Genomic DNA, 13,550 nt, shown 5'->3' on the forward strand with positions numbered 1-13,550 from the left:
CCAGACATAATACTGCTCATAAAGTAGAAGAGAAAATGCCAATGTATGAAGCAGAAAGTAAGGTCGTTTTGTTTATGTAATCTCTGAGAATATATATTTTTGTATCTATGGCATTGCCTTCCAATTTCTGATGCTGGGAAATAAATCAGTTTGTTGGGCATACTTATAGTCATCAGGTTAATGAACAACGAATTTTCAAGTGTTCAGCTAAAAAAGCTCCTCTAATTACACCACAGTTAAGCATCTAATTTGCAGGGAGCCGTGTGATGAGACCTGTTATTTTTCTGGCCTTCTCTACACAGATGGAAGGTCATCCTTAATATTTCTCATTTATCTTTTACAGCAACAGTAACTAATTGGCTTCCACTGGTGGCACATATTCAGATACTCTGGACATTGGAGCCTTTTAGTATTAGAATCCTGGAAGCTAATTAAATTGGAAGTATGACAGGGTGGAGTGGGGGGGTGTGGATGGAAAAGGGGAAAAAAGAACCAATCAAGAAGTACTTCTCAACTATAAGAAAGATACATTTTTTAAAAAAACACAAATGGCTCAAATGAACCTTTTGGAATTAGACAAGGCATAAGCCAATAAAATACAAAAAAGGCAAAAGTTTGAAAGCCTCAAAATAGGATGATCACTATGAGGTCATTTGAATGATGTTCAGATCAAAAGGGGAATTACAGGGGCTATCCAGAGTTAAGCAGCAAGAGCAATAATAAGCTCTGGAAAGGTGACTAGGTTGGTTAAACATCAAAAGTTCTATTCAGAGGCAGGACAACAAAATAATCCTGTACACTTGTAGACATATCCCATACCAATGATGAACAGTATCAATTAAATCTCTAGAAAAAAATAATCCTGTCCTTTATCAAAGGACATTGCTCTGCTCGTCAAGGAAAGGTCTAGTTCTAAAAAGCGGAATAATTTAAAGTTCTTCAGCATATCGAGAATGAAAAATAACCCCAGAAATTTAAAAATAAAAAAATTTAAAATAACCAAAAGAAAGAAGAAAGATGCTTACCAGACTATCTAGTCCTCCTCCCAAGAGATCCACTGCTCCCATCTGCATGGAGGATACCTGTGGCACATTGACTGGGGGACCAAGGTCAAGGTTTAAAAGATCCCCCAGAAGGTCACCTTGAGAGGGGATAACCTGAGGCTGTTCCAGGTTGGTGGCAGTGGTGGTGCCAACAGGGCTGTCACCCGCATCAGTGCTGCAAGTCACACACAGAAAGAGGGGAAAAGAGAAAAGTCAGTTTCACCTGGGACATAGTAACAAGGCAATGGGTGAAGGTCAGATATACAAAAACGGGAGGGGGAAGAAACTCTTATACTACATAACTTCATCAGTCAATCAATTTTAATTGAGCACCTACTCTATAAGGGAGCACTGTAATGAGAACTCTGGGGAAATATATCTTTTTTTTCTTTTAAAAAAAGGAAATATATTTCCTGTCCTCAAATAACTTACACTCAAACAAAAAACCAGCATTCACAAAACAAGTGAAAAGCACACTCACTGTGTAAAAGCAGAAATGACTATTGTGTGTCTGCACACTGAAAGGATACAGATGAGAAGCAAAACAGAACCAGGTGGGGCTGATCCCAAAAGCTTCTGAGAATGGTTTTATGGCTAGATTTTCAAAAACAGCATAGTTATGAGGAACTACCAGGGAGAGACCTTCAGAAAAAGAAAGGATAGCTTGTGCAAAGGCACAGAAATGAACAATTTGACTTCAGGGGTGGTGAAAAAATTATACTGGCAGGAGCAGACACTGTAATTGGTAAGATTTGGGGGAAGTGAAGATGAGGGAAATACAACTCTGAAAACAGGTCTGGAGAGTTAATTTTTATATGATAGGCAATGCAGAATCACTTTTATTTGTTGAACAAAGAACTAAAATTAACATTTAGAGGAACATTACCCAAGCAGCTGTGTGTATAATGGACTGAAGTTGGGAGAATGGACATGAAGATGAGCTAAGAGTGACCTAAACCGCTACTGCCATCACACTGTAAAAATAAAAACGAAGTGGTGAGTTCCAAGAGATGTTAAATGGACTAGGCAGGGGGAAATGATCTTAATAGATGGTGCTGGGTCAACTGAATAGTTGCGTGGGACAAAAATGAGCCTTGACTCCTACACCTCACAACATAAATAAAAATTAGAGATAAATCAGACATAAATGTGAAGGGGAAAACCAAGAGGATTTCTATGACCTGGGAGAAGACAAAAGTTTCTACAAAAAGCTCTAACCATAAAAGAAAAAAAGTGATGAACTGGACTTCATTAAAATTAAGAACATTTCTTCTTCAAATGACACCATTAAGAGAGAGTGAGAAAAGGTATTCTCCACAGACTGGGAGAAGTTTGCAAAATATCCATCTGACAAAAGACCTGTATCCAAATTATATATAATTCCTACAAATCATTCGATCATTACACATAGAATTCCTACAAAGATGATAACTCATTATAAAATAAGGAAAAGATCAGGCATGACACAAAAGAGGATATATTAGCAGTCTATAAACATGAAAAGGTACTTGCATCTTTACTCATCAGGAAAATGCAAATTAAAACTATGAGACACCACTACAAATCAACCAGAATGGCTAAAATTAAAATGACTGACAATACCAAGTGCTGCTAAGGATATGGATCACCTAGAACTCTTATATATTTCTGGAAGGAGTGTGCACTGGTACAATCACTTGGGAAAACTGGCAGTATCTCCTATAGCTAAATATTCATCTATTCTATAACCCAGCAATTCCACTAAGTGTACACACAAGAGAAATGAGTATATAGGTCTACCAACAGAAATATATAGGAATATTCATAGCAGCTTTCTCCATAAGAGCCCCAAACTGGAAACAACCCAAAGATACATCAACAGCAGATATAAATAAACTGTGGCATATGCAGGCAATGGGATACTATGCACTAATAAATAGGAACACACAACTGATAACACGGCATTAGAGTAGTCTCAGATATTATACTGTGCAAAAAAGCTAGACACAGAAGAGCAAATGCTGTATGGTTCCATTTACATGATGTTCAAGAAGAGGCAAAACTAATCTACAGTGATAGAAATCAAAACAGTGGTTATCTCTGGAGGGTGGATATAACAGCAAAATGGCATGAGGAGTCTTCTGGGGTGCTGGAAATATCCTGTATCTGATCAGAGTGGCGGTTATATGAGTGTATGCACACATAAAAATCTATTGAGCTATACACTAAAGATTAGTGCACTAATACTAAGATTATTATAAATGACATATTAATTTAAAAAGTGAAAAAAAAACAAGGAAAATTTCAGGTTCAGATGGCTTCACTGTGAATTATTCCAAACATTTAAGCAAAAAGTAAAACCAATCTTAGATAAACTTTAAAGTAGAATAGAGAATGACAACTGAAAAAATCTGAAGTAGTTCAGTTTTATTGAATGTTAAGGAATTACCCCTAATTTTGGCTTGATAATATATTGTGATTTTTTTTTAAAGTCCTTATCTTTGAGAGATAACAAGTAAAGTACTTATTGGTGAAGTGATATGAGGTCTGGAATTTAATTTAAAATACTCCAGCTCCCTCAAAAAAAAAATTTGTGGGGGTGATAAATGAAACAAGATTGGCAAAATACTGATGACTGTTGAAGCTGAGTGATGAGTACACATGTTTGTTATACCATTCTATCTTCTATGTTTCCTAAGATTTATATAATTTTTTAAAAACTAAAAAACCACTATAAAAATTCCATTAATAAACAAATGCTTTGTTAAAAAATGAAAACCCTAGGTAGGTTCTGACAACGCTTGAACAAAGAAGAATGAAGAATCAAACTCAGAAAAAACAAAAACGAAGAAGCGAAAGACTAGTGATGCTCCTTGTAAGAGGAACCTGGAGGGATGATGGGGAAAATAATATGCTGCTTTCAATTCTGTTAAGTTTCAAGTGAGAAAAACAAGTACGGAAGTCCAACAGACAGCTAAGGAAAAGGGACTGGCAGTCAGAGTTACAGAAGTAAACTTGGGAAGAAATTCACACACACACCTCAGGTGAAATGAGCAGAGTAACACCAGGGTGCTGTGGTAAGAGCAGGGCGTCTAGAATAAGACGACTAGGACCAAGCGCTGGCTCCACTAACTACCACTTGCATGCATCACCTTGGGCAAGTGACAACCTCTCTGAGACAAAGCTTCCTCACCAATAAAATTAACAAAACAAAATTAACAGAATATATCAGTGGTAACTGTGCTTAGAAGATAAACCGCCTAAGGGAATACACAGAGAAGGTTCAGAAGGAGCCTTGTGATACAACCAGAGAAGAGAAGGAACACAAAACTGCAAAGATTAAAGAGAGAAAAACAATCTAAAAAAAAGAGGACTTAGGAGGAAAAAGTGTCAAGGAAGCCAAAAGGAGACGTATCTAGATTGGGGAGAGGGTGGGTACAAATAAAGCCAAAAATTAATAAGGAAGTCAAAAGGGGAAACAATTTCATATACACCTAGCAAGAAATATATGAAATCTCCATAAAGGGTATCCTCTGCCCATGAAATTCTATCATCTCTCAACATGTACCGTTTGGGCAATGTGACAAAACACATGGATTTATCAGCACCTTTAAATAGAAGGCAGAATAGGCACATATTTTCCTCCACTCTAATAGACAGGTAAGAGTATTATGAGAAGACAAAAGTGAGTTAGATGAAAAGAAGTAAATGATCTTACAGCTTCTACAAATTAAGAACATGATAAATCATTATTATGTATTTTTTCTAAACGGAAGACACAAGAAAACTAACATGAAAATCTTTCCCCATTGTGAAGGCATGGGAAATAACTGCATAAAACTGTCATCAAAGCAGTATTTTTAAAAGGTGAGATATTTCCAAGTTAGACAACTATTTACCATCTCACGCCCACAGAGCAGCTGACAAGTATAGTAAGCAATACTCAACTAAAAAGCACTTTTCCCTTTCCCAAGTGATTTTAAAAGACCTCATGAAGTAAGCATTTTTAAGCCTCTAAGGTTTTATGGTGCAAATGTATTTCCTGTCAGAGGCATATCACTTATTACCCTTAGGACGCAGAAGAAAGCTAGGTGATGTCAGTACTCTTACAGACATGCCATTGCAGCAACATACCCGTATTTATTTCAAAGGGGATTTTTCTGCACTTGTGTTTCTTTTTTAAAAACAAAAAACAAGCACAAATGGACAAAAAGGTCATCCAAAAAGGAACCACATAAGGAATTGTGAAGGTAACAAATTGAAGGCTATTAATCTGATAAAGACCTTACGTAAGAGACTGTGCTTCTTTTTACATAGTTCAAATATTGGTTCTCTCTTTGTGTTCTAGGAAGAGTTGTTTTTGTTTGTTGATTTGTTTCACTTTCCCCATCCCATTTGAGGGTCAAAGTTATCAGGAGAAAGGTAATTTAAATGGCAAACAACAGAAAGTCCGTATCTATTTATCAAAACTTGAAGCACAGACTGGGAGATGTACTTAGACGTTAAATGGTCATATCTAGCGAATGTTAAATATGCTTGCCTACGAGGTCAAACACGCTGTAACGAGGCCTGATTCTCATGAAACCACAAGTTTCCTTTGGGTGAAAATCACAGCGCTGCCCTAAAACCAAAGATTCAACTCAAGGGCTAATGAAAGATTAATAATCATTTTCTTGGGTACTGCCCTTTTCTTTTTGTTTATCTGTGCCCATAGTCTGTTAAAACAGAGCTACAGTATTGTAAACGTTGACTACACTAATTTGTAAAGCAATAAATCCTACAGTCTGGCTATTCATGAACCACTTAAACAGCAATATATATTAGACAATATGAGACACTCATAAACGGTGAAAGTGCAGATACTCTGAACACTCAGAGGTAAATACTACTTAGATATGAGGTTTATTATAATTAATGAAGGAAGGAGATTCTGAAAAGATTCCAAGATACCCATTATAAGAGTTTATTAGAGTACTGCTCCTCCCAAATTAAAATTTTAAGGTTATCTATAAAGCAAGAGTTCCATGTTACCTGACAGTCTGTTCATAATAGCATTTCCTTACTGATATGGAGCAATTTATTCTGGTAAAAAAGGTACAGGCAACTGAACAACTATGTCTACACAGAATCTAGGCTGCTCTTATAAAACAATCCTGCAAACATTATTTCATTAACAGCTAGCTTTGCAGCATAAGAGAAGCAGTATCTGCTAACTTCATCCATAAGCTTGAACCAAAGTTACAGTAAAGGATAAAAATAGCTAAATGTATACATGGGCGGACCTCATTTTATTGCACTTTGCAGATATTGCAGTCTTTACAAATTCAAAGTTTGTGGCAACCCTGCATTGTCAGATGATGATAAGTATTTTTTAGCAATACAGTATTTTTAAATTAAGGTATGTAGACTTTTTTTTTTTAGACATAATACTATTGCACATTTAATAGACTACAGTATAGTATAGACATAACTTTTATATGCACTGAATAAATAACAACAAAAAAATTCATGACACTTCATCACAGTGGTCTGGAACTGAAGTGCACTATCTCTGTGGTATGCCTGTACAGGCTTTTTACCAAGTTTTCAACTCTGGGAAATTTTCTAGCCTCATCTTTCTGGAGACTTACGCAACTTTCAAACTTTATCCATTTAGAAAATCTTCACCACAATTTTCTAAAAGCATAACCTTACCTACCCTGAGATTAGAACACAGAGGGGCCTTTTAACCCATTGTTTGTGTGTGGTCACTAGTATTCAGATGAAGCCTCCAGGGCAGTAGAGTAGGTTTGCCAAATGCATAGCAAATTTTTCTAGGCTATAAAAGCTTGAGGAAGACCAACTTCGTCTAAACAGAGAATCACTTCTCACTCAAACCTAGTTTACCTGCTTACCTCCCATGATGTATTGGCAAGTGTTTGCGATGGATTCCATGACTTCCTTCCACAAAAGCATTGGGCGGCTTATGGTACACTGAGGCCAAAGAACCAATGTGGCAGATGAGCTCATCCAACAGAGTTGGCTCAATAAGATCTGTCTCCTCAGAGATCAGTGGCTTCTCAGACAAGACTACTTCTTTGGCTGTGACAGGATCAGTTGAGAGAAGGCGCCAATAAATATAGCCCCGGTCTCGAAGGTCAGGATTATCAGAATCCTAATGAAAAGGCAATGGCAAGAAGGTTTAAATGTAACCTTTCTCCATGCAGAAAGCCAAACTGCTGGATTTATTATCAAGGCAATGCTGAAGTGATTTACGCAGAGTTGGCCGTTAAGAAGATATTTAGACTCCATATATTGTTAATATAGTCATAATTCTGTAATCTCTAATGTTTCAAAGAATTTAAATATAAATTGAAGTGGGTTAGTTCTAAGACTCAAATTCAAAATGAAGTTGGGAAAAGGAAAATAAAGTTTAAGCCAGTAAAAATCAACTGCTTATGATGGCCTCAGGACATAAAAATAATGTTTTTAACTGCTTTAATATTAGCAGGATTATTCATGAAACACATCTTACATATATTTCACCCATGCCTTCTTTCTTCAATCAAATATTTATTAAGTATCTCCTATGGAGACACTGGCTAGGCCCTGGAAATAAAGAGACAACAACACAGTGTCTGACTTCAATGAGCTCAGCTCAGTGCCTGACTTCAATGAGCTAATTATTACAATACAGTATGAGAGGTACTATTACCTAAATAATAAAAAAAAACTGTTAAAGAGAGCACATAACTAAGTGCTTCTAAAAGGGGTGACACTTGAATTTAGTGGTCTCGTTTTTTTTTTTGTGGCTGTTTAAAAATAATTTTATACATGGTCATGGCTAAGAAAAATTTATTATCAATGACACATCACAATTTAGAAATGTATAATATAACAATAAGTCTCCCCCTATCATCCAAGCCTACCCCACCTTAACTCCCCATCCCCAAAATAGCCATATTAACAGTGCACTATATATCTTACCAGAGAGCTCCCACACATACATATATTTATTTTATACAAAACCAGTTTCATAGTATATATACTGCTCCTCAAGCTGCTTTCCATATTGGCACATACAGCTGCCATTTTCCACTGTATATGCAGCACTGCATCATTATTTACTAGTGTCCTACTGATGAACATTTAGACTGCTGCCTCTTTCTCCCTCCTTCCTACCATTTATTTTTGCAATCATTACAAAGTGGCAATAAATATCCTGGTATCCACCTCTCAGAATGTCTATATAGTGGCATTCATTTATGCATGAATTGTTCCAGTGGTATCATGTTATTAAAGGCAACAATCAGTCCCATTTCAATTTCTGTATTTAAAACACATACAAAAATATTTTCTTTAAACTAGGCCAGGGTTTTTCCCATGAGTTTCTACATAAGCAGATGAACTGGTTTATAATTTAGCCATTTAAGGCATGTATCATTCAGCTCAATACCGGAAGTGACCCTGATGGTTTTACATAGATTTTCTTAATCATGTATTATTTAATTTGCACTCAAAATGGAGTGCTGGTTAAAAACAAAAAAGCATAAAGAACACTGAGATACAAGCTAATACAGTATAAAAATGGTAAATTTTACCTCAAGATAATCTTTATCACATTCATAGGTTGCATTATTCTAATAGAAATGCACATATACATGTATTATTTATATCAAAATGTTTGTAGTATTTGAAATGCCAGGGTTAAAAAAAGGAAACAGTGATACTATCCAATTTAAATGAGTTTGTTTTGTTGCTTCTTGGGAGGGGGGCTAATTTGCTCCTGAGGAAGTGTTTATAAATAGCAGCCTGAAACCTCCTCACTTAGATTTTCATTCGGAAACAAAGCTTGAATATTATGAAACATAAACAAGTTGATTTTTTAAAAGAGCAGAATACAAGTTTCTCCAAGTATCATTATCAGGAAAGCAATTCTCTGCCCAGCTTTTATTGATATTTAAATTAAAGTTAAATTTTAATCTGTATATTCAGTCCCCAAAGCATGTCATTTAAAATTTGTAGACTATGCTTTTTATTACACAATGAAAATGAACACTACACATCACTTAACTGAGAAAACTTAATTTGCCTTTATATAGTAGTAAAGTTGTTAAACATATTAAAATAAACTATATAATACAGCTTAATAATATACTTATCAAAATTATTTTTTTTTTACTTCAAATTATTTCTCTCATATAGCCAGTACATATTTAACCAAATGGCCAAAAAAAAAATTCCTGTGGGGATTCACAAAATACATACTTCTGTGAAAAAAGCTTGAGTCCCCCCACAAATTCAAAACACTGCAACAGGACAAACTTCTGGAGATAGAATCACTGGATCAAAGGGTATACGCACTGTAAACCTTAACAGACACTGACTTAAAAATTTAGTCCTATGAGAAATGAGAAAATGAGTGCAAATTTTCCAGGACTGGAAGTGAAGAGTGGGCAAGGATCTCCACTGTCCAAACTCAGTTATCCTGAGGGGTGACCTGTTAGGACTACTATCAGCTGGCTTTCACTGCCTCACTATTCACATGGAGACCACGATAAATCAGGCCCAGACAAGGCTAATGACAAGAAAATAGAAACTTTTTATGATTTTAAGGTGCCATTATGTGTTTGGTGACTCAGAAAATTTGGTTTCGGATCTACTGTACTGCTAGTCTGATAGGCCCCCGTAAGGATCTCGAGAAAATAGTGTATTTCCAAAAATTTGAGAGCTTCCAAAACAATTCTTACCAGGCAAGCTCTGAAACAGTAATTCTCAAACTATAATGTGCACCAACATTTTAACACACCAGGAAAGCCACTGAAAGTGAAGATTCCAGAGTTTCTGATTCATTATGTCAGAAGTGGGGCCCAGGAACTTTTATTTTTAACAAGCAGCACAGGTGATTTTGATGATGACGGTCTCTAGTTCACAGATGGAAAAACTCAGGTGAAGACTTCTTTTCCATGTACTAAAAAGAGTAATTACTAAAGTTTGGACACTTTTATGTGTATTCTTTACTAATTCCTCTAAAACTATCAAAGCGAAAAAGACAAATCTTTGAAATAAAGCCATGGATTCAAGGGTTGGTTTTCTTTTCCCCTAATAATATTTCTAATTATACCACCATTTTATTTAAAATTAGAAGCACAAAGATTTCACATATCCTTCACTGAATTCTCAGAATAAATACACAATAGGATTAAGTCTACTATAAAGACAGAACACTAGTATGACAGAGAAATTTGCCCAGTCACGCCCTGAACCAGTGGATGTAGCAGAAACAGAACCCCACCACCCAATTCAAATCAACATAACTCAGCAGATCATGCTGCCCTCAACTTAAATATTTATGGCTGGTAACATAAATATTAAATTAGGTTCTTATTTCACGAACTTCAGAAAAAAATTCCAGAGGAAAATTCCAGTGGAAAAGACTTATATAAATGTGCTTATTCTATTATGCTAATGCCTCAGATTTCATTAACTGGACAGAAAAGGCCAGTCTAGAGAAACTGTTTATTAATTATTTATAGCCAAATATGAAATAATCATCCACAATAATCTTAAAACCTCTAAGTTCACTTATTTATACTGGCTTATGCACAACAATGCTTCAGGCAGGGAAGACAGGGAATGCGTATTCTCAAAAAGTCATTCTTAACTTTCAGACTTGAGAAGCAGCATTAACAGAGTAGAAAAGGGCAAAGACTCTGGAGCCAGGCTACTTGGGTTTGAGTCCTAGTTCCATCCCATACTAACTGGGCCGGCCTCTCTATGTCTCAGTTTCCTCACCTATAAAATGGGAAGAGTAACAGTATTAACCCTTACTGAAAGCCTGGCACATAGTAAGCACTATACAGATGATTGTTGTTACTAAGATTCTCTACTAGTCCTTGTACAGAAAATCTAGAATTAGGAACGTCTGATGGTTTATTTATACCCTGCCCTGTTCTAGAAAAGGATTTAGCAAAGCTTATAAAAATACATCTAAGGCTAGAGAACATAAATTAGAAGCAAAGGCAGAAAAATGCAAGCCACAATGACCCACACATTTTCTACAGGAGATCCTTAAATTTGATTCTAAGGTTTCAAACATCTGATATGAAAAACAAGTCTAGTCAGATAAGCCATTCAGAGGGGCAGTTAATTACACACTAATGCATAAGAGAATCCAAAACTGGTTAGGAATTTGTTTATGGGGTTTCATAAAGAAAAAAATATATAATGGAATAAATACTTTCATAACAGATCTAAAGAGGATAGTTTCTCATGACAACCCTTACTACAGGACGATATTAGTGTAATTCAGTGAAAACAATTCTAATAAGGGTCAAATACAATGCAGTCTAGATCCCCAGCTCTCTACTAATCTGGCTTGATTCAGTGGTAAATTTCAACATCTATAAGAACATAGGGAATCCTCCCTAAACACTTTATCTCAGGCAAATACTGTACTAAGAGTGAGTTTGAACTCTGACAAGAACCTAAAACACAGCTCTCCTATGCTGCCTGTTAAATACAGATACAGAGGCCTTAAGAGACAATGGAGATGAAGGCAGGGTTCAGAACCTGTGAATACAATGGAATCTACCAAAGACACTCACTTGATTATGAGGCTAGCCTTATCTATTCAGAAGTGAGTAGACAGGACTTCCCTGGTGGCACAGTGGTTAAGAATCTGCCTGCCAATGCAGGGGACACAGGTTTGAGCCCTGGTCTGGGAAGATCCCACATGTCGCAGAGCAACTAAGCCCATGTGCCACAACTACTGAAGCCCGTGCGCCTAGAGCCCGTGCTCCGCAACAAGAGAAGCCACCGCAATGAGAAGCCTGTGCACCGCAACGAAGAGTAGCCCCTGCTCGCTGCAACTAGACAAAGCCCGCGTGCAGCAACTAAGACCCGATGCAGCCAAAAGTAAATAAATAAATAATTAAATTTAAAAAGTGAGTAGAGAAGGAGCAAAGCCAAGATTCTTTTTAGAAAATTGTTCTGACTCCATCTTAACAGAGACACAAATGGGTAATCAAGGGTCTAGACTAGGAAATCTAGAATGCTCAATATAGATAATATTAAATAACCATTGCCTTGATGGTTATGGAAATTGCTTTGCTTCAGGCAAAGGGAAGTTTTAGAAAAAACACTTCAAAGAGCTCTAACAAATAAATTTTAAAAGATGTAAAATTAATAATAGGAAAGGTGTATCTATTTTCCAATGTGGATGAATGTCAAGTGGCCTCTCAGCAGTTAAGATGATTTTGACTATTCCACACATACATAAACACAGAATCTTCAGTTTGGCTGAGGCATGAATCTGTCACACAATGTAAGCCGAGACAGTCTCTTACCTGCTGAGTGATTCTAGGTCGCCACCCAGCACTCCCATCTCTACTTTTTCTCTTTCCTTCTTATTTTCTACTTCCTGTGGTAACTTTCATGGAGGGCCAAATATTGCTGACGCTTTGAAACGTGGCCGTCAGGGGAGAGTAAAAAATTTGGGATACTTTAATAAACAGAAATCCCATGATTCTTGAAGAAAATGAGATTTCTGAGAAAGCTAAGAGACTGTATAAATATGTATTTATCTGTGTTTAGGGAGTTTTCTGAAGTGTTAGTACATAGGCCTCGTTAAAATCAAGTTTACTATATTACCATCTAGAATAAACACAAGACTTCCTTGAATCTGGTTAATTTATACAGAGCTCTTTCTTTCATACAAAGCAGAGAGGCTGCAGGGCCTGTAGCAAAAGACAGAAATGAACTTCAAGGCCCTAAGATGAAGTCAAATACGTGGCTAATTTAATGGCAATCACCCTACAGAGTCTGTAATAAGCACTACATAATTAAGAAGGGGCAATTTCTATTCAAAATGGCCCCCTGTAGATGACCTATTAAACATTAACGTGAAAATTAACGTCTAACCTAAACTACTTTGATTCAGAAGATGACCAATTTCTGCTCTTAGTGCCAAGACACGCCTCATCAGTGATGACAACCTCCCAGTCCACTTTTCATGGACAGATGGTGAGCCATGGCCTGCCCTTGACTCCACATACTCATATGGATGCTTCTTCACACTAACCATAATGGGGTCAAGTGAAGGTTTAGAGACTTGGGGAAATAGCACATTAAAAAAGTTCATTCATTATTTGTTGGAGAAATGGAGAAAACTGAGGTACAAGGGGTGGAGTGGGACACCTCAATTTTCTGTGAAGTGAATTTTCTGACATCCTTTAACTCAACTACTGTTGGTCAACTGCTTCTTAAAAGATAATCAAGCGATAATTCTCAGTAATGTTTACGTGTATCAGTAATCAGACAAGACAATTATCTTAATTTTTAGTTTCAGGTCTTCTTTACATTTGAGTTCATTGATTGTAAAACATCTGTACTTGAATCAAGTGTCAGAAAGTAGCCTTTGACTCTAGCAGTTTTCTTGGCTGTATTTTTTTTCAGAGTTGTATAGCATATTCTACAAACAATTTAATTATGTTGTCTGCTTTATAGTATTCCATTAAGTATTCAAATGCCTTATCTGCCTGTCAAACT

The 13,550-nt window shown here is 36.3% G+C and overlaps 1 protein-coding gene across 5 annotated transcripts in view; it reads right to left on the reverse strand.

Moving 5' to 3' along the window:
• AP2B1 (adaptor related protein complex 2 subunit beta 1) overlaps positions 1-13,550 on the reverse strand; it is a 116,037-nt gene that overhangs the window by 55,155 nt on the left and 47,332 nt on the right. For all 5 annotated transcript variants that reach the window (XM_068531074.1, XM_068531073.1, XM_068531072.1 and 2 more), the window contains 2 exons: positions 6,917-7,176; positions 1,026-1,218 (listed from right to left, as the gene is read on the reverse strand). In XM_068531074.1, coding sequence (XP_068387175.1) covers positions 1,026-1,218; positions 6,917-7,176 — 453 coding nt within the window. The remainder of the gene's footprint in view (positions 1-1,025; positions 1,219-6,916; positions 7,177-13,550) is intronic.

Source organism: Eschrichtius robustus, chromosome 20 (assembly GCF_028021215.1).
Source record: "Eschrichtius robustus isolate mEscRob2 chromosome 20, mEscRob2.pri, whole genome shotgun sequence".
Lineage (NCBI taxonomy): Eukaryota > Metazoa > Chordata > Mammalia > Artiodactyla > Eschrichtiidae > Eschrichtius > Eschrichtius robustus.